This window comes from Gekko japonicus, unplaced genomic scaffold (genome assembly GCF_001447785.1).
Source record: "Gekko japonicus isolate JY-2015 unplaced genomic scaffold, Gekko_japonicus_V1.1 scaffold693, whole genome shotgun sequence".
Lineage (NCBI taxonomy): Eukaryota > Metazoa > Chordata > Lepidosauria > Squamata > Gekkonidae > Gekko > Gekko japonicus.
Window position 1 is genome coordinate 264,723 of NW_015173144.1, and position 21,178 is coordinate 285,900.

Below are 21,178 nucleotides of genomic sequence, written 5' to 3' on the forward strand. Positions count from 1 at the left end.
CAGTCATTCACAGCGTTGACCTAAACATCTACCTGCTGACAAACAAATTGCAGTGTCAAACTTTGAAATGGTAACTAGCTGGTTTTAATTTTGATTGGTCTTCCTTGCATCTCTTATGCATTCTTCCCCACTCGTCCCTCTTTCCCCCTCTCAAGATCCCCATTCTTTGCTAGGTTGAAAATAAAAATAAAGGAAACCCCTGTTTAGCATTTGTGTGGAAAATTATTATTGCTGGCTGCATCAGAGAAATGTTATGTCAGATAAAACTGTTAAAGTGTGTCTAAGCAACATTAAGAGTGGCAGGCCCGCCAGTGACTGACTGGGTGAGTGAACACATTACCCAGACAGCATTGTAGGAATTAATTTTCTTCAATAAAGTGATTTTTAAGGCTCATATATTTCACAATCTAAACATATGTCACTGTTTCATAAACAAAATAAATGGATTAAAATAATACATTACCAATATGCTGACACATGGAGATATTTTAATTAGGAATACTTAAGCTGTGTGATACTTAACTGCTGTATTTGTTGAAGAGGAGCATGCATCATTTCATAAAGCATGAGGCAGGTACAGAACTTTACATGACGGGCGACTGAAGCAGGACCAAATTGCCCTCTTTTTTACAAAGCTCCATTGCACAGCATACACCACCAACATAAAATAAAAATAAAATCTTACCCAAAATGCAAGACACTCCATAAAGAGATGCAGCCCCTCTGACAGTTTTTTTCAATGGGAGACGGAAATAATTCCCAAGAATAATATTTCTTCATAAAAGGCTACATTTTAACATCTTAGCTACTTAAAGGCCATATTTACACGACTGTCACATTACAACAGCCTCTTTCCTGCACATTCTTCTTGACTTTCTTTAAAGGCTTGCACAAAAATAGCTGAGGAAAGCAAATGTCAAGCCTGTCCTGAAATTTATATGTGTGAGAGAATTAGAATAAGTAGAAATGTAATATATTGTTTACTGTAGTGAGTGCCCTCTGTTCTCTAAAGGTCAAAAGCATTGTAACCTTAGAGTTACAGTTTCTGATTGTTCCCAGGGTTAAATACATTATCAAAATTAATGGTTCAAACCCCTCAACCTTCAGATATATGAGTGTTTCTTGCCTCCATCTGCCAAACTGCTCAACTAAAAATAGCATTCTTTGGCCTTCATTCTGTTAATATTGTACCCCTGAGGCAGGCTGTGCAATGCTTCAGCAGTACTTTGGATCTGCACCCAGTGGTATAACAAAAGGTCATTACTCTGTGTACAATTAAGGAAGGGGGGGCTGAGGAGAGGAAAGCAGCCCACTGAAGAAGCATGCTGTACATTTTTGTTGTTGTTTAATTTAGCCTGATAAAAACTTCAGTCTTCCAGCACACAGCTGCAGCCATAGTTAAGACTTGCCAAGGCTCATTAATGTTATACGCGATAAACTTTGAAGGACAAATTTCGCAAGAAACATCAGGGAAAAGGTAAGCGCCATAGGTTTTCTTGCTTGCTTGCTCTCCCCCTCTCCTTCCCTCCACTTTGCTTAGGAGTAGCTCCAGCTAACATAGTCGCAAGGCATTATCACTATCAACAATTTATCAACAGCTGTTGATAGAACTGCTCTATTTCTTCCTTTAGCAAACTTTTTGTGTGTGGGGGGGGAAATACTGAAACATTATTTGTTTTGGCAAGGGGGATTGAAAGAGAAATGACAAGAAGGCCTCACAAAAGATTCAACACAGTCAAACCTTCTGGGGCAGACGCATGTCTAAGGAGCTGCAGAAGCTACAAGTGCCTTGAAAGAGGGGATTATGCTCCCTGAAGAGTTCAGACTATTTATGTGATGTGTGTAGGGGGGAGTCACATAACATCTAGCCATTTTAAGGTATAGAATAAGAACTACCACAGTGGTGAAAAATGAGAGAGAGTGGGGTACAGGGCAAGGAAAGAAGAGCAAGGAGACAGAACACTGAACTGTAAATGCTGCATCACAAATACTTCTTTCCCACTCACCACAATTAGAACTGTCTGTAGGTGCTGAAGAGCGTTAACACGAGAAGTCAATATTTATCTATTTGTTTGAACATTTCCGTCCTGCCTTTCTACCCAAATAGGGTCTCCCAGGGCTATTTTTGGGCAGGAACGCACAGGAACGGAGTTCCGGCTGGCTCCCAAGTTGGCCACGCCCAGCAGGAACTCATTAGCATAATAGGCCACACCCAAGAGCAGAAACTCATTCGGATTGGCTACAATTAGGGGTGTGTGGCCTAACACGCAAAAAGCCCTGGGTTTTGACAACAAACAAGGTAAAGAGAATAAGAAGCAAAAGGTGGGTGTGGCTGGATGACCACACTTCTGGTAACATGGGGGTGTGGCCTAATATGCAAATGAGCTGTGCTGTCAGGGGTGTGGCCTATTATGCTAATGAGTTCCTGCTGGGCTTTTTCTACAAAAAAAGCCCTGGGGTCTCCAAGGCAGCAAAGATCAAAACATGAAAGACATTAAAACAGCATTTAAAATAGAGTGTATATACAATATTTATACAGTTCAGTTAAAGCATATAGACACACGGACACGCATGACCACATAAAACAAAAAGTCTCCATTCACTGGCTAAAGGCAACGATAGAGGGAGAGACAACCTCCTTGGGGAGGAAGTTCCAAAGTTTCGGCATCACGACCAAGAAGCCCTTTCTTGGGTTGCTACCAATGTTCCCTCTAAGCTGAGTTAGTGTGAGCTAGCTCACAGTTTTTTAGCCTCCGGCTCACACATTTTTGTCTTAACTCAGGAAGGGTGGCTCCAGAGCAAACTAATTTATGCAGTAGCCAAATCACCTGCTCACAACTTTAATGCTGGTAACTCACAAAGTAGAATTTTTGCTCACAGGGCTCCACAGCTTAGAGGGAGCATTGGTTGCTACCCATTTAGCCTCAGAGGGCAAGGGTACCCAAAACAGGGCCTCTGAAGATCACTACAGTTAGGGCTGCCAGCCCCCTGGTAAACATAGAATTTTGCCCAAAATACCAGAGCATCGCTGCGTTATGTCCCCAGCATGATTATGTCACATCACATCGTTGTATCGCATGCAGCGACATCGCCCCACCCCCAGTCCCGGAGAGCTCCCTCCTCCCGCCAGTGAGCGGTAAGGACCTGGCAACCATAACTGGAGTGGATGAGTAGGTTCATATGGGAGAAGGTGGTCCATGAGGGGCCACCTTAGACTTTGTGAGAGGAAACTGCTTGTTTTACATATTTTATTGGTACCTGATGAAGGGAGCGTTGACTCTTGAAAGCTTATATCCCCCCAAATGCTGTTGATCTCTAAGGTATTACTGGACTCAAATCTAGCTCTTAGGGGTGCCAACCACCAGGTGGTCCCGGAATTACAACTGGTCTCCAGACAACAGAGGTCAGTTCCCCTGGATAAAATGGCTGCATAGAAAGTACAGTGAATGGCACTATACCCTACTGAGGTCCCACCCCCCTCCTCAAACTCCACCCTCCACAGGCTTCAACCCCAGAATCTCCAGGTGTATCCCAACCCATAGCTGGCAACCCTACTAGTCCCATGTCTCCCATGTCAAAAAGCCTGCATGTCCAAAAGAAGGCACATTCAATTTTTTAGGTGCCCCACATTAAGATACAGATCATCAGAATCCAAAGAATGCACAGACTGAGCCACAGTTATGGGGGTAACAGAATCAAACTAGTTCAAGATACTTGTTTTAGGCCAATGCTGACTCCTCTGCCGGAGCCCTCCCCAAGCACAGGGGCACAGGCGGGTGGGTGGCAGAGGCTTTGCTCCTCATCACCTTCCGTCCCCGGGGGCTCTGATCTTTCTCTGCATGCTGCATTTGTTCCTGATCCACGGTCAGAGCAGTGAAAACAGCCCTGATTGCTAGCTGCTGGCTTCAAACCATGGCAGTCGCTGTGCTGGAACTGGGCTTCGACATTTAAAGGCATGAGTTTCTACTTTCTATCAGGGGTCATTTCGTAGAAAAAGAGCTAGGGGAACTCATTAGCATAACTCATTAGCATATGCCACACCCCCTGACATCAGGGGCCCGGCGGTGGACCTACAAGACTGGTGGGAGTGCGAGGAAGCCCCGTGAAGGCCCTCCCTGGCCCCAGGCAGGCAGGGGTGGGGAGAGGCGGGGAGGAAGCAACTTACCCTCCCTCTTCTCCTGCCTCCTCCTGGCTGAATGAGAGCCGGAAGCGGGGTGGGCGGAAGCAGGGGGCGGGGCTTCGTCATGTGCCCCACCCCCTGCTCCTCACCCGGGGGAAGTGTGTTCCCCCGCGTTCCCCCCCCCGAAATGACCTCTGCTTTCTATACTGGTATAGAGCAATCCTCAGTCCCTCAGAGGCAGGGTGCAAGATCAGTCACCACTTTTTAACATACTGTAAACGGTGACATGCTGAATGTAAAGTGATGCTCAGTCTTGTGTGATACCCCCCCCCCATCACTCTCCTTTCCCCCATCAGCACTTATATGGAATGGCTGTTTGATCCTGGCCTGTTCTTGTCTCTGGAGCAACCGCCCTTGCTCCCCCCGCCTTTCTTTTTGGAGGTCTCTCCTTCTCTCCTCCCCATACTTAGTCCTTGGAGGCAGTGGGTTGAGTCTCTGCCTTTCCATGGACTGCCAGGGCTTCCCAGGGTTGCCAGCTCTGGGTTGGAGATACCTGGAGATTTTGGGGATAGAGCCTCTGGAGGGAGGAGTTTGGGGAGGGGGTGAGACTTCAGTGGGGTATAATGCCTAAGAGTCATCCTCCAAAGCATCCATTTTCTCCAGGGGAACTCATCTCTGTCACTTGGAAATCAGTTCTAATTCTGGGGTATCTCCAGGCCCCACCTGGAGGTTTGCAGTCCTGTTTACTCCTCCAGCTTCTGGACCTTCAAAATTCATGCCCCCCTACCCCTGATTACAGTCCCAAAGCAACATGGGGGGGGAGGCTTCAACATGGGCTTTTGTTTTAAGGGAAAGGGTTCTTGCGCTCCTCCCCACTTTTCCCTACCCTGCTTTAAGAAAAAAAGACTCTGGCAAAACCAAGGGGAATTGCTTCTTTGAATTCTTGATTGCAATCCTGGCTTCATCAGAGCTAGCTGCAAGAACAGATAGACTCTCTGTGTGTGTATGTGTGCCTGCGAGTCAGGGATTGGAGGCCGCACTGTCAATGTTGTGTGTGTGAGAGTGTGTGAATAATTTGTAGTTTGTGCATTTGAACTGGACTGGGATATTTTGCGCCCTCTGCCTCAACTTGATTCCTGCTTTTACAACCAGGGCTGTTTTGGGGCAGGAACGCACAGGAACAGAGTTCCGGCTGGCTTCAGAGTTGGCCACGCCCACTACAGCCAAAACCTCTGTGTGCCTGGCTACAGAGGGAAGGCCTGGAGAGCGACACCCCCCGGGCGACTCCAAGGCAGGTGGGCCGGGGGGGGCTGGAAGGCATTTAAATGCCTCCCTGTGCCTTCCCTGGCTTGTCCATGGGTCGGCTTGCCAAGGCAAGCCAAGGGAAGGCATGGGGTGTGGCCTAATATGCTAATAAGCTGTGTTGTCTGGGGTGTGGCCTAATATGCTAATGAGTCTCTGCTGTTGGGTGTGGCCTATTATGCAAATGAGTTCCTGCTGGACTTTTTCTACAAAAAAAGCCCTGTTTACAACTGATCTCCAGACTACAAAGATCAAAAAATCGGTTCCCCTGGAGAAAATGACTAATTTGGAGGGTGGAGTCTGTGGAATTATACCACGCTGAGGTCCCTCCCCCTCTCCAAACTAAACCCCACCCGCCTCAGGCTCCACACCAAAATCTCCAGGTATTTCCCAGCCCAGAGCTAGCGACTGTATCTGGGATCATAAACGCTTGTAGATATACCATCTTTCCCCAATAACGACCACAAGTGAAAGGATCTGTCTTATCTTTTATGTACTAAGCTGAAGTGTGCCCCAGTGGTTTTGGCTTACATGTTTTTGGTTTACCATGTTTTTATCCGTTTTGTCAAAACCGTTTTGACGACAAGCAAGGTAAACAGAAGAAGAAGCAAAACGTGGGTGTGGCTGGATGGCCACATGTCCAGTAATATGGGGTGTGGCCTAATATGCTAATGAGCTGCACTGTCAGGGTGCGGCCTAATATGCTAATGAGTTCCTGCTGGGCTTTTTCAACAAAAAAGCCCTGCCAACAATTATTTTACTACTGTAAGAACATGAAATATCTTTCGTACAAGTTCACACTAAAATTGTAGTGCTTGGCATATTTGAAAACATAAATGTATACATGGTATTCATTTTATTAAAACAATTATTACAAATATTTTTTAACAGATGGAACTGTAAGCTGTGGTACCTGAAGAAATAGAAACCATCAATAGTGTAGTAAAGAAACTGAAGGTTATCTAGACTTTTGATTAAAGGTACCTTAGCATTATAATATGGAAACACAATAAAACATACTTTTAGAGAAAATAATTGTTCCCATAAGGACATTACTAAATACTAAATACTAATTTTATAGCAGCACTGAACTCTTCAATAATATAACATTAATACTAACAATTGGTGCAAATTCCTTCTTGGGCACATTTTACAGTTTCCATTGGACTGCTCTTTGCATTAAAATCTCTATAGGAGATTCAATAATCAGTCTAAAATGGGTTCATACCCATGGTGTTTTTAACTTTTCCATCCCCTCAACCCAGTTTCCATGTAGACTGTAGCCAATGGAGAAACATTTTTTTGTTCTTTAAAGCCCCATAGATGCATGCAACTCCACCTGTGAGATTCAGGGGTCCCAGAAAGAGCATACTGTGCATTTTAAAAGAGAAGCAACAACAACAACAAGAAACCCCTTAAAAACTACCCAGGTTGTGCTGGAAATCATTCTTTTTTTCTAGTATACAAACATTAGTCTTGTCACATCCAGGTTGGGAAACTCCAGGAGATTTGAGGATGGAGCCTGGGGGGGGGGGACAGGGACCTCAGTGGGGCACAGTGCCATAGAGTCCACACTACAAAGCATCCGCTTTCCTCAGGGGAACTGGAGGCTGGCATCCCTACTAACAATCAATACTCCCTCTAAGCTGTGGAGTCTTGTGAGCAAAAAATTCTACTTTGTGAGCTACTGGCATTAAAACTGTGAGCAAGCGATTTGGCTGCTGCAGAAATTAGTTCGCTCTGGAGCCATCCTTCCCGAGGTAAGACAAAAATGTGTGCGCTGGAGGCTAAAAACCTGTGAGCTAGCTCACACTAACTCAGCTTAGAGGGAACACTGCTCACAATCTCCGCCTAAAAGTCCTCCTGGCTCCTAATAAGCATAATGTCCCAATGAGACTGATATACTATCTTACTGTAGAAGTGATTCCAGTCAAGGGAAAACTACGTTGCCTGATCACCTGTAAAAGGTATCTATGGCCACTGAGAATATTTCCTGCTCCTGAAGAGATTCCTTGGAGGGAAAGACTTCTACAGCTGAAGGACGTGACAACTGAAAAAGAACTTTAAGGCTAAAACAGACAAAGTATCACCTTATGCCTGTTCCTGGGTTGTATAGCTTCTGATCTAAGATTAAGGAACATTCAAATGTGGTCCCTCTTTTGAAAATTAACCTGTACAGCACTGAATAAATACATCATTTGAGAATTCTATTTCTCATTACTTGCTCTTTGTTATTTTGGGCTCTGACCACGAGAAACAGAAACTTGTACAGAAATCTCCGGGCACTGTTGTTGAAGAGTTTCCAGTCAGGTGCCCTGTTTAATTGGCCATCAATGTTTATTTAGTCATATATAACTTTTCACCCACTTTTCCATTCAAAAGTCCACAAAGTGGCACACAACAGAAATCAGAATTAAAATCAACCAGAATACTAAGTGATAAATGGAGCAACAAAACTAATACATCAATCAAGAGAGCCAGATACAACTTCCTTTAACAGGCATAAAGGTAAAGGTTCCTTTGCTCGAAAGCCAGTCGAGTCCGACTCTAGGGTTGCAGTGCTCATCTCCGTTTCAAAGCCGAAGAGCCAACGTTGTCCGAAGACATTTCCGTGGTCATGTGGCCAGCATGACTAAACACCAAGGCGCACGAAACACTGTTACCTTCCCACCAAAGTGGTTCCCTTTTTATCTACTTGCAATTTCTTGCTTTCGAATTGCTAGGTTGGCAGGAGCTGGAACTAGAGACAGGAACTCACTCCGTCATGCAGCAACTCGGGTCTCGAACTGCTGAACTACTGACCTTCCACAGCCTGCAGTTCAGTGTCTTAACCACTTGAGCCACCGCAGCTCCCTTTAACAGGCATACTATACGCTAAATTGTCTTAGACAACTTGCCACTTCATAGTATCATTATACTTTACCACACAAACATAAACAAATACAATAAAGTTGTCTGGAGAGGTAATCTGTAATTCGTGCAACACTACTGAAAAGACTCACCAACCACTTGATCACAAATACTGTGAGTTTTGGAATACAATATCGCATGTCGATCTCAAAACCTGAGATTCATAAGGGAGTGTCACATCTCCCAGTGGCCTCAGACTGGGTCCCTGGCACCTATGGGCACAGTACTTCCCTGAAATTCCACTTCAGCCCTGGTGAAGGTCTTTTTACAATATCTCACACTTTCTCTAAGAGATTGTTTTCTCCCTGTGGACCCCTTCACACTGGTATGCTTTCCTCCTGCATGCTGCCCTGCCCTCCCCTTCACTGGCTCCTTCCCAGACCAGCCCGTTGGCCCATCCCCCATTCCCGGGACTGTGTTTCACTCCTGGGATTGACTTCCTTTTTTTTAACATTATCTTTATTAGCATTTTAGCAAATTTACTATAACAAAATATCCCTTATCAACACATCTAATTGCAGATACGTTCCAATTTTTCACAAAGTATTAACTTTCTGTTTTCTTATCTGATTTGTCATAACCAAACAATTATATACTGTTATATATTCACTTATATTCACATATATCTATCATATCCAAATTAATCACCATCAGCAAAATTCAACTATTCTTCCCTACCTTCTTTCCTTTAACCATCTATAAAATTTTGGCCAGGGTTCATCAAATTTTTCAAAACCTTTCTTCCTGTAGAAAAAAAAAGTTAATTTCTCCATCTCCGCCACCTCTAACAGTCTTGAGATCACTCCTTCCCTAGACGGAGTTTCCTCATTTTTCCATTTACCCGCATACAAAATTCTGGCTGCTGTAATAACTGCTGGGATTGACTTCCTGACCGTACCAACCCACTGACCCCCCAAGTCTGAACCATGCCATCAGCCCAAAATTTGCCTTCACCCCAGACGTTCTGGGCCCTCCATGGCTCTGCCTCCCAACCTTTTCATGCCTGCCTACTGCTTCCTTTTGATGGCACGGGCAACAGGGAGAGGCCCCACTCCTCTGCCAGCGGTGGTCTGTCACTTCCGGCTCAGCTGTGTTCACTTCCACTTGGGCCACTGGGAACAGCCCATTGCCTCTCAGGCCTCATGCGGCTGCCTGACCATCCAGAGGGAGATTACAAGTGTTCAGTTCCTTCAGAGCTTCAACTCCTTTAGGGCTATAAAGTAAAAACCAGCACCTTAGATTGTCCCTGGGAACTTGCTGGCAGTCAGTGTAGATCTTTTAGCGTTAGAGCAATACGTTCAAAACCCCTTATCACAAAGAATAATCTGTCAGCCATATTCTGAACCGGTGGAAGTTCCCAAGACGCCTTTAAGGACACTCCCATATATATATAAAGCACTGTAGCCTAGATAGTAAAAGAGCACTGAATGTGGTGGCCAGCTATCTCTGTCCAAAACGGAATGAAGCTGACACAACCAGTTTAATTAAGCTGCCAAAAAAATGCACGATTGGGTTTCCAAGTAAAGGACTGATCTAACAACTCCCATCAAGCTATGAATCTTCACTCTAAAGGAGTGCAATGCCACCCTATTTAGACTGGATACTATCTTGTGGAACCATGGAGCTTATCACTAGAACCTCTGTTTTGATTGCGTTGGACTTCGTTCTAGTAAACTGTATGCGGTACCACTTGAAAAACAGCTGTCTAACAATAGGATTAAGAAGTTCAGAGACTAACCAGAGCATACTGTGTAACCTGAAAAACTAATGTCCCAGTAAACCCCGTTTGTCTCTCGGGTGCCAAAGTAATTTTTGCTACTATAGAATCAACTCTTCTCCGTGATAATTGTTATAAAATGTATTAACTACACCGTTTAAATGTCCGGGAGCTAACCTCTAGTGTGATGATCAAGCACACCCCCTTTATAAGCTTTCAACTTCCACTTCATTATTTGACACTATTGTGCCTTTTCTTGGGGAATATTAAAAAGCTATATAATAAATTGGAGTGTAAATCATTTTCACACAACATTTAGTTCCCCCTATGACAAAAATAAATAAATGACCTAGCAAGGGACGAAACTCAGACTCCTGATGGCTGCTGGCATCCGACCAACTTAACGCATGGAAAGACAGATTCCATAAATACAGAAGCCGCAAGTGTGTAGCAGTCATCACCCAGCCCAAAAGAAAGGATAAAAACCATTTATTCAGATACCCACTGCAAACAGCAAGAGCCAAGCAGGCCACACTTGAGGAAGCTTAAGAGAAATACAATGTGCTGAACTTGTATTTCAGTTCAATGACTGCATGCTTGCCCTCTCCCTCCCTCTATAAAGGTATGATGTTAAGCATTTTGAACCGGACCGATTTCGGTGGAAGAGGGTTGAAACGTACTAAACTCTCCTACTGAGACAGAAAAGGTGCTTAAAAAACAACTGCATCGTGCCCAAAATTAACAACTAATAATGCAAAACGGGCTGTGTTTCCCATTATCAAGGCTGACAGCATACTGCTCTGTTTGCAGCATGGTAAGTACACAAGGTGTTAATCCTTCTGGGGCTGTGCTTAAAAAATTACTTAACATTCAAGCCATTACTTAGCATACAGCTGGTTAGCAGTTTTCCACTAAAGCATTGGCTTGGAGCCCACATATTTTTGTTCTGGCACATACCTGGAGCTGTAAAGGGCTGAGTCCAGAAGCAGCAGCAGCTGCCATTGTTGACGGAATGAACTGCACAGGATAGTTATCACCTGTCAAGAAGAACAATGCATACAGGTTTAGACAATGAGCAGAGAATAGCAGCAGACAAGTGCAAACATGGCCTCAACAGTGCCTGTGCTCCACAACACTGCTCTAAGCCTAAACATCTGCAAACACAAAAGGAGTTTGCTGGGCACAGACTTGCAGCTCTACGTTGGAACTTTTGCTCCAGAGATTGCTAGTAGGCAAACTGGCAAAACATTAAATGCAATGCCTAGACCCAAGCATGCTCACTCTGTTATTACAGATCACAAAGCACAGCATCCTTGAAAAATAAGAAAGGAATAATTACGTGTTTAGAAATGTTTCAGGTGATAATGACACACAGAGAGGCATTCAAAGGCTCAATCTTGTCAGATAGTAAAAAATCTTCTGAGCTTGGAAAAGTCTTTTGCTGTATGTGCTACAGCTAACTGATGCATAAATGGAGGTTAACTGATTTCAGTAAACTGCTTTTCCGTGAACTGATGCATAAGGGTAGCTCAGACTTCTTGACTTCGGCTCATGGACCCTTTTCTACGCTTGTTATTCACTCTGGGGTCCACTGTCCGTGCACCAAATAATTTGTTCTACAAATGAATGTTGTGTATACTGATGTTGTGTATACTGGCATTAGAACGAAATCTCTTTGGCTGCTTCCACATGGCTGTTTTACTCTGCCACGAGTCCCAAACAGAAGCATTCTTTTTCCCACTCAGGATCCTCTCAGGATACACCCATGAAGTAACACACTTTCTGCTTCCCTCCCTAGTTTGCGGAGATGCTCCCTAAATCTCCACCCATGAAGTAACACAGTTTCTGCTTCCCCACCCCCTAGTTTGCGGAGATGCTCCCTAAATCTGCTTTGGGATAATTTCTTTAAAGAATCACAGCCAAACAGGTTTCCACCTGTGTGGATGGGAAGGATTGGATTTCCCCCTCCAGATTCTACCCATACTGGCACCATTTTCCTTGACCCAGACCCCCCCGTGATTACCACTCCTTTGTAAGATTGCCAGCTACGGGTTGGGAAATATCTGGACACTTGGTGGGGAGGGGTAAGGCAGGGCTTGGGAAGGAAAGGGACTTCAGTGGGGTATAATGCCATAGACCCCACCTTCCAAAACAGCCATTTTCTTTAGGTGAACTGATCTCTGTTGCCTGGAAATCAGTTGTAATCCCAGGAGATCCCCAGATACCGCCTGGATCTAGTGGACTTTCTCTGCCTCCCCCCCCAATTTAAAAGAGGCAGAAAAAGTCCTCTAGTGGCATGGCATGGGTGGCGTCACCACAGGGCTGGGGCAAGGAAAGTTTGAGGAAAACCTCCATGCAGATGCTCCTTCGATGTTCTGCATTTGCCGCAGCAACCAACGCCACAAAGAGAATTGGGCTCGCATGCTGTTGGCGACGCCGATAAAGCGCGCGGGCCATTTTGCCTTTATAGGCTCGGCCCCGTTCCCGCCCGCACCAGTTCGTTGCCTCGTGCTCAGCCCACCCATCCACCCTGTGTTCGGTGTAGGCATCTGCTGGTCGCTTGCTGGGGCCGGGTAGGAATTTTTCGCTTTCATCCTGATTGGCCTTTGGATGGAGGTGTTTTTTGCCTACCTTGCACTGAGCATGGGGGAGGGGGCTCTGAACGGGCAATAGGTGTGGGCTGTTAACTAGGTTGGTCACTTTGGCAGAGTAGTGTGGGTAAAGAAAGCAGAACCGGTAAGCACTTTCAGCCAATTCTGGTTTGGAACTAGGGGGTCATCAGGAACAGCCCTCGGGCTTTAGGGCTTAGGGCTGGGAATGGTGACCACCTCGGGGAGCCCCTTAGGTAAGCTCCTCCCTGCAGGCTGTAGGACATCAGGGGTAGGCGCTCCTGGGGGGTGACCTGTGCACTGGGCGGCTGGTGGCTGGCCAGAGGATTGGCCCTAGACCAGGCTGGTGACTTGCCCATACCTGAGGCAAGGAGGTTGGCTGAATTGACACCTGCCTGGCCTGTTCTGCTCTCACTTAGTTCCCTTGCCGTTAAGTGATTTTTCAATAAAATAGTTAATAAAGTGGCCCTTGTTTGACTCCAAACAGTTGTATGTCTCATTATTTTGGCTCGGGGGGGGGGGATACAGCCCATGTAATAACATTTATGTACCCTTCTTACTCCTTCTTAAACCAAGGACAAGAACATATCATAAGAACAAAGTTCTTTTTCAGCCTTCTTGTTACCAAATCATGTTTGGATGATGAGATGGTGAGGGCATCATCTTTTCCCCATACTACATCTGGATAGTTTCTGGCCAGCTAACACTCAATCCACCCTTCGCTTATAAGGGAAGAAAGCTTCAAGATCCTAACTCAGCCTAGAATGTTTACCTCTCCAGGGCTCTTTTTGTAGAAAAAGCCCAACAGGAACTCATTAGCATAATAGGCCACACCCAACAGCAGGAACTCATTAGCCTATTGGACCACACCCCTGACCACAGCTCATTAGCACATTAGGCCACACCCACATGTTACCAGAAGTGTGCTCATCAAGCCACACCCAGCTTTTGCTTGTTATTCTGCTTACCTTGTTTGTTGTCAAAACCCAGGGCCTTTTTTTGTAGCAGGCACTCCTTTGCATGTTAGGCCACATACCCCTAATGTAGCCAATCCTAATGAGTTTCTGCTGTTGGGTGTGGCCTATTATGCTAATGAGTTCCTGCTGGGCGTGGTCAACTTGGGAGCCAGCAGGAACTCCGTTCCTGTGCGTTCCTGCCCAAAAATAGCCCTGCCTCTTCTCTAGGTGTCCATTCATGCAGCTTCAAAGAAGAGTGAATTACACAGATGGACAGCTCAACTACATTTAGTTGCAAAAAGTCAATATAGAATTGGGATGGCAATATACATTTGGATCCTGGGGAAGGGGTTAATTCCTCCTCCATGCTGCTGTCCTGATCAAAAAAAGCTCTTGCAGGCTGCTTTTTAGTCCTTGTACTTGCTACTAGAATTTCAAACAGTCCGAAGGGGGCATTTTCAATAAGAGAAACTTTTTTAAAAAACCTATCCCAATACCACAGCCAGTCAGATCTATATCAGCTACCCTGCAGCTGCCTTTTGCAACTCAAGAAGTCTAGGCATGGATCCAGATCTTCATGCACAATTTGGTCCTGAGAATAGTAGTTCAGGATACCTCAAATACAGGCCTCGGTTACCATTAATTTACTTTGTGCTCTTCATGCACTCCCAAGTTAAAGTCCATTTTGGCCTGCACTGGAATAAGTGTGTTGCTGTACTGAAATGTCTACAATTTAAGGTACGTCAGGTAAAGAGGCATTCAGCAATATAGTCAACATATTCCCAACCTGACTGGATTAAAGTATTAGTACCAGGGCTTTCTTTGTAGAAAAAGTCCAGCGGGAACTCATTAGCATAATAGGCCACACCCAGAAGCAGAAACTCATTAGCATATTAGGCCACACCCTGACCGCACCACTCATTAGCATATTAAGCCACACCCCCATGTTACCAGAAGTGTGGTCATCCAGCCACACCCACCTTTTGCTTCTTATTCTGTTTACCTTGTTTGTGGTCAAAACCCAGGGCCTTTTTTTGTAGCAGGAACTCCTTTGCATGTTAGGCCACACACCCCTAATGTAGCCAATCCTAATGAGTTCCTGCTGTTGGGTGTGGCCTATTATGCTAATGAGTTCCTGCTGGGCGTGGCCAACTTGGTAGTCAGCCGGAACTCCATTACTGTGCGTTCCTGCCCCAAAATAGCCCTGATTAGTACTAATCATGAGGATCCTAATTATCTGTGAAAGACAATCTGATACTAAACTAAGGTTGCCAGGTCCTACCTCTGATCCAGTGGGTGGCTCCTGGGACCTCATCAAGATCTTCTGCTGCGCGCGCAAAACGTCTGCAGCACAATAGCATCACCTGGAAGTGACGTCATCATGTTGCTGACATCAGGGGGTAATGCTCTAGTTTCGGGGCAAAACTCTATGTGGTTTTGCCCTCGAAACCGTAGCGTTTGCCCAAAAACTAGAGCATCACCCCCGATGTCGACAGTGGGATGAAGTCACTATGGGGTGATGTCATTGCGTCAATGATGCTGACGTGGGAGGGGGCTGTTCAGGGGTGGGGCTTCCCTCACCAGCCAGAGGGCCAGCAATGGATTGAAGCCCCCAAAATCAGGGGAACACCCGCCCCGACCTGGGAAACGGTAACCTTATATTAAACCAAGTAAAGAGAACCCACATTACACAAATATATCTGAGTTCCAAATACTGGTTATTCATAAAGGCTTGGATCCAGTGGAAAATTTCCATGAATGAAGGAGGCACCAATCCCACCCCATTCCTGTCCTTTAGCAGACACCCAACTCCTCCATCATGCAGTTTCTTTCTTTTTTGGGGGGGGTATTTTTGCATTTGTGAGTTTGTGTGTGTTCTCATGCCTGGAAGTCATGGAAACCTCTGACAACTCTTACTGGGGCATGGTAGACATTCAGAGAAGTGGCTTGATAGCCTGCCTCTGGCCTCCTGGCCCTGGTATTCTCTGGAGGTCTCCCATACAAATACTTGCCAGAGTCAGCCCCGCTTAGTTTCCAAGATCTGACAATATTGGGCTTGCCTGGGATCTCCAGGGCAGGGCCATCATGCAGTTTTTAGGGGTCCCCCTATTCTCCAGGACCTGTATTTTGGGGAGCATTTTGGGCTGCAATGGGAGTGGAGAACTCTCACTCCACTAATGGAAATCACGTCCATCAGAGGAAATGATTCTTGTACTCAAATCTGTAACCGAACAAGAGCAGCTTGTCTGATTAGACTGAAATGTTTCCCATACAACACTTCTCTCCCCCATTGCTAACCTACCCAGCCTTCCCATTGCTGAGGTTTAGATTCACAAGTCCTTGGAACAGGGATCAGTAATTTTTCCTTATGGTACCATCTACATGGATAGTTCGTAATAATTATGGTTGTAACATGTTTGCTAGTATTTTTCCTTCTCCAGAACAAAGTTTGAACCCAGTGAACATAAGAACATAAGAGAAGCCATGTTGGAGAAGGCCAATGGCCCATCCAGTCCAACACGGAAGGTGCATTCAGACGGGACGTTTCAGCTGGCACAAACTGTACCGGTTGGAACCGGTGCAGTTTATGCCGGCTGAAACGCGATCACACTTACCTCCTGTCTGCGGAGCCCATCGTTGTATGCCCGTCCACACCCAGCGGGCATCGGCTTTTTTTAAAAAAAACTCAGTTTGAGCATGCGCATTGGCAGCCATCCACAGAATGGCGATCTTTGCGCATGCGCAAAAAACCCCATCTGACATTTAAACTTTAAAGGTAAAGACTTACCTTTAAAGTTTAAAGAGCAAAGTAGCCTCCCTGAGGTCCCGGACTCCTCCGAACCTCTAAACTAAGGCCCTTTTCTTTTTTTAAAAAATAAACGCCAGGACGAAGTTTCGCCCAAGTGCATATCGCCAACCTTTAAAAAAAATGGTGGGCGAAAATCGGAAGCCTCAGGCTTCCGAACGGAAGTGGCTCTGCAACGTTGGAAAGTGAACGGGGAGGGGGGGGGGTAAAGCAATTACAACCATTGTACTCAGGATACCACCACTTGGACACCTAGTGGCAGAATACAACGGTGTAAAGCTCTTTGCAACGGTTAGGGACAGAAGGCAGATGTTCTACGTGTGAACACCGGTAAGTACACCGATTGCAACCGGCACCTATTCCGTTGCAAATGCCCCGTCTGAACTCACCCTCTGTGTCACACAGTGGCCAAAAATACCAGGTGCCATCAGGAGGTCCAGCAGCGAGACCAGGACACTAGAAACAAAGACACAGTGGCATCTTTAAGACCAACAAAGTATTATTTAAGGTATAAAGTTTATACCTTGAATAAAATTTTGTTGGTCTTAAAGGTGCCACTGAACTCAAACTTTGTTCAGCTGCTTCAGACCAACACAGCTACCCACCTGAATCTATTCCCTTCTCCAGTTAGCACTAGGAAAAAAACCTACTAGTACTTTTACAGTTCAGTCCTGGATACTGCTGCAATTTACAGGGTAAGAAGCCCTTAAGTAGCCATCGCCTGTGAATATGGTTGCCTACATATGGCATTGTTTTATATCATAGGAAGCATTAGGCATTAAGTCTGCAACCAACTCCCACTGTCACTTCAACATGCTTTTGCAAAGTTAAAGCTAGAAGGGGAGAGGGGTGCCGAGCTTAAAAATTAAACTTGCAATAAAAATGCAGTGATTGATAAATTACACAATAACCATAATTGAATAGATTATCACTTTGGCTCCATATTTAAAGTCAGTGTTATATGCTGTCTCGAGGCTATGATTTAATAAGCTGCTCCTCTGCACATTTTTGACATTTATAATAATCAACCTGTTTTGCATCAACTTATCAACTTTGCATATAGAATGTAAAAATGTCAGTGTAACATAAAGGATCCAGAAGGTGTTGTCTGGGAATTATGAGGTTTTCTCCCGCACAACTGTACCAAGATCAATTCTCAAATATTTAGTAACATCCCATATCCTCATCAATATCCTTGCTCCACTTCCCACCCAAAGCCCTGCCATACTCGCACAAACATAGGGTAAATAGTACAGACAGAACAGAGAACCTTTATTTGGCATACTATAGATAAATCAAACAGGGGAGAGTTTAAGGGTAGGTACAAAGAACAACATCAATCAAAATTCCCAATATCTCAAAAGCGCAAAACAATCCTATCATGGTTTACAAGATTTACAGGGTATTACTCTTGACTTCCATACATAAGTCAAAAATTCTGCGACAGATAGTGTTGTTGCTGGACTCTTGTCTGCTAGGAAAAAAGATAAGTCCCTATCCAGAAAGTCTCTCTGCATAGGGAAGAGAGGACGAATCAAGATATTGCGCATAGCGGAATATTTAGGACAGCGAAAAAGAATGTGGGTAACAGAATCGGGTTCCCCAAGATTACAGTTGCAGAGTCTATCCTTATACGGGACACCCCTGTATCTACCTGAGACCACTACTGAAGGGAAAAGGGTAAATAGTAAGCTGCTTTCACTTTTTAACTGAATAGTGAGTTTCGAATCCACAAGGTCTCTTTGCATCATATCCATAATACCTCATCAGACCATTGAGCACAGTATGTGCTTGTACACAGTCCAGTAACAATTGGCTTCTGATTGCATATGGAGCGCTGCTACAATGCCTTTGCTAACACTACATTGTGCTGGTGTCCTATGGAGTAATGTTCATAATAATAATAATAATAAAAAAAAATTGGTCTTATTTGCCTCCGTTCTATTGGTTTATTCCAATATTTGCAGCGTGCTGTTGTTTTAAATAACTATTTTTTTTCTTCGGTAATTTTTTTTTGCCTCTGTGGTTAGATAATTCTGCTTATCTTCTTTGATGACTAAATGGAATTATAGGAATATACAGAGATACAGAGTATCCTCATCCAAAGTTAAATAATGTTTCATAAATATACAAGTTAAAAAAAGAAATCACAAAGATATAGAATTAATGATGCTTTAAATAGGAGAAAAATAAGCATTCAAGCTACAAGCATAGATTGCATTGCTGAACATTTCTAAGGCATTCTTTCTTTAAATGTCATGAATTATTCATCCTTCTTCCATTGCAGTAATCCTTCTCCCCCTCCATTTTCCCCTTTTGTAAGTTCAATACCAGTTGCTTTATTTGTACTAAAACATTTTCCATGTCAAACATTTTTTTTTTTTAAAAAAATCAAACTCTGAAAGAATTCCCTGTGGCATTGCTTCTTCACAGCTGTCATGCCTCTATGGTTTGAAATGGCTTGAAATATATATATATATATATACACACACACACGTAACACACTTTAAAGTAAATTTATTAGTATCTAGACCACACCCTCTGGTTCACCTGCGGCTACAGTTTTCTCTTTTGCCGATAATAAGCATATTTTCATTCCTCTGCATTTTTCTCCCCTAAATCACACAGATGTCCCTTCTAGAACTGAATCTGAGCCTACATTGAAGAGTATACAGCTAACATACCTAATCCTGCCGCATTATATAATAGCATTATCTTGAGAACAAAGCGTGGCCCTACACACCATTGGAATGTTCTGCTGACAATGGTAAAATTAAAACAGGAGAACATTCTTTATGGGGAGGGGCTCTCGCTAAGGGTGGGGAGGGGTGACGAAAGTTTTAAAAATTTAATTACATCTCTCTCCCATTCTAATTTTCTCAGCACAGCAATGGATCAAGGAGCTTCTTGGTAGCTGCTTTGGCAATCTATCAGTCAACATGTTGTAGCAATTTTTTTCAAATTTGTTTCTGGATTTGGAATGCTTGCGTGAGGACCCATTCTCTTTAATTTTATAAAGGGAAACCAAACAAGTTGGAACAAGTTCCTTGTAGGTATAGGTGTGTGCTAGTCTTGATTACTAGGAGAATGGCTGAGTGAAACAAATACAATCCCTCGTCATTCATTCTTGCACACACTAACCTCCTCAGCGTTCCTGCTTAGACGATTGTCTATTTACATTACTTCTTCTATTGTTTACATGTACAATGGAGCTTACAAGCCACGGGAAGATTAGCCAACTTCCCTTTCACTTGTCAGAGTTCCCAATTATTTTAAAGCAGCCGCACATACTTGTAGTACATTCTCCTAGATGTAGAGCAAAGGAATGTTTCCCATTTTTAAACTAAAATGGATCATATAGATTGTGGAAGTGAGTTTCCTGCATGGAAGGCACATTATGCAGCACGCATGTCAAAACGTCTGCATAGCAATGTCCACGTGAATATTATCCCTTCCTGCAAGCATCGTGTGCTGTAGACGTTTACCTACTATATCTTCTGCACTTGGAGCTAATACAAAATAAATGTATAAAAATGGCTACTATTTTGGCTTTCATTTGTACTTGGTAGATTTTACCATGTGTAAGCAGCTTTTTTTTCATTCTGGCAAGTTATTTTCATAGGGACTAAGGTTTCTAGACTCTTCTGCATTCTAATTTGCCCATTCCCCCCCCCCTATCATATTTGTGGTGTGTATCTAAAACACTATATTTTTAGAGAGTTAATCTGTAATTTGATCCTTTTCTATAAAATAATTCACTTTTCTGTTGTACAATGGTAAAATTGAAGACAAAACACACAGAAAAATGATCACATGCATGCATGTCAAAAAATTACAGTTGGCTTTTGCATCTGCAAAGGGAAAGCGAATGACTGAAGTAAGCCCTGTTTTGATGATGGGCCAGGGGCCAACAATCAGGCTGACATTAGCTCACTCATTGCATAATGATGAAGTGCAGAAAAAGACAATTGTACAGCTGACATCAACCACCATTGAAGTTGAGGGGGTCTAAGCCAAGTAGACCCTGAAGCTTGTGCAGAGTTGCTGGGACTTAGCACACTTCACACTGGCCACCAGCATCCCTCTAAGGCATGGTCCACCAGGAAATTTCCCTGGGAGTTAAATGGCCAGCCCACCCCTGATAGAATGATAGGAGAAACAACCAGGTAAAAGTATCTGTTTAAGCTTTTAAAATCTTTGCTCAACTGTAAGTGTGATACTCGGCTACAGTGCTAGCCAAGGCGTGTGCACACATCTCTAGGAGCAAGTTCTATTGAGCTCATACTAAAGCATGCCAAAAACTTGCCAAACGAATGTGACCAAAGCATACGAACATGAACTGATACCGGTCAACCGAACCCTGTACTGTACACTCCAGCTACCAAGTATTCTCTGAGGTATCTGGCTAAGTCTTGAGACTCAGATCATTGTAATGGGACTGAACCACATTAATGTTACTCAACCTGGGGATATCTGCATGCAAAATTATACTGCTGAGACCACAATTAACCAGGTTTGCAGAAATACATGTGTACAGCCTGCAGTGATTCACTGGTCATCTCTGCTTTAGATAAAACAAAGGCTAGTATTTCCACCTTTGATCTGCATATGAAAACTACAACACTACATTGTCCCTTATATTACGTTCAGAAACCCAAGAGAGAAAAATCGCATCTTGCGTCTCATATTATTTATTGATTTGATTTTTACCCCCACTTTATTCCCCGGTGGATACCCAAAGTGGCTTACAAAATACTC

At 44.1% G+C, this 21,178-nt stretch overlaps 1 protein-coding gene across 8 annotated transcripts in view; it reads right to left on the reverse strand.

The window, feature by feature from the left end:
• The window catches only part of SOX6 (SRY-box 6), a 678,959-nt gene that overhangs the window by 127,340 nt on the left and 530,441 nt on the right, over nt 1-21,178 (reverse strand). For all 8 annotated transcript variants that reach the window (XM_015422310.1, XM_015422307.1, XM_015422305.1 and 5 more), the window contains one exon: nt 11,007-11,086. In XM_015422310.1, the coding sequence (XP_015277796.1) occupies nt 11,007-11,086 (80 nt within the window). The remainder of the gene's footprint in view (nt 1-11,006; nt 11,087-21,178) is intronic.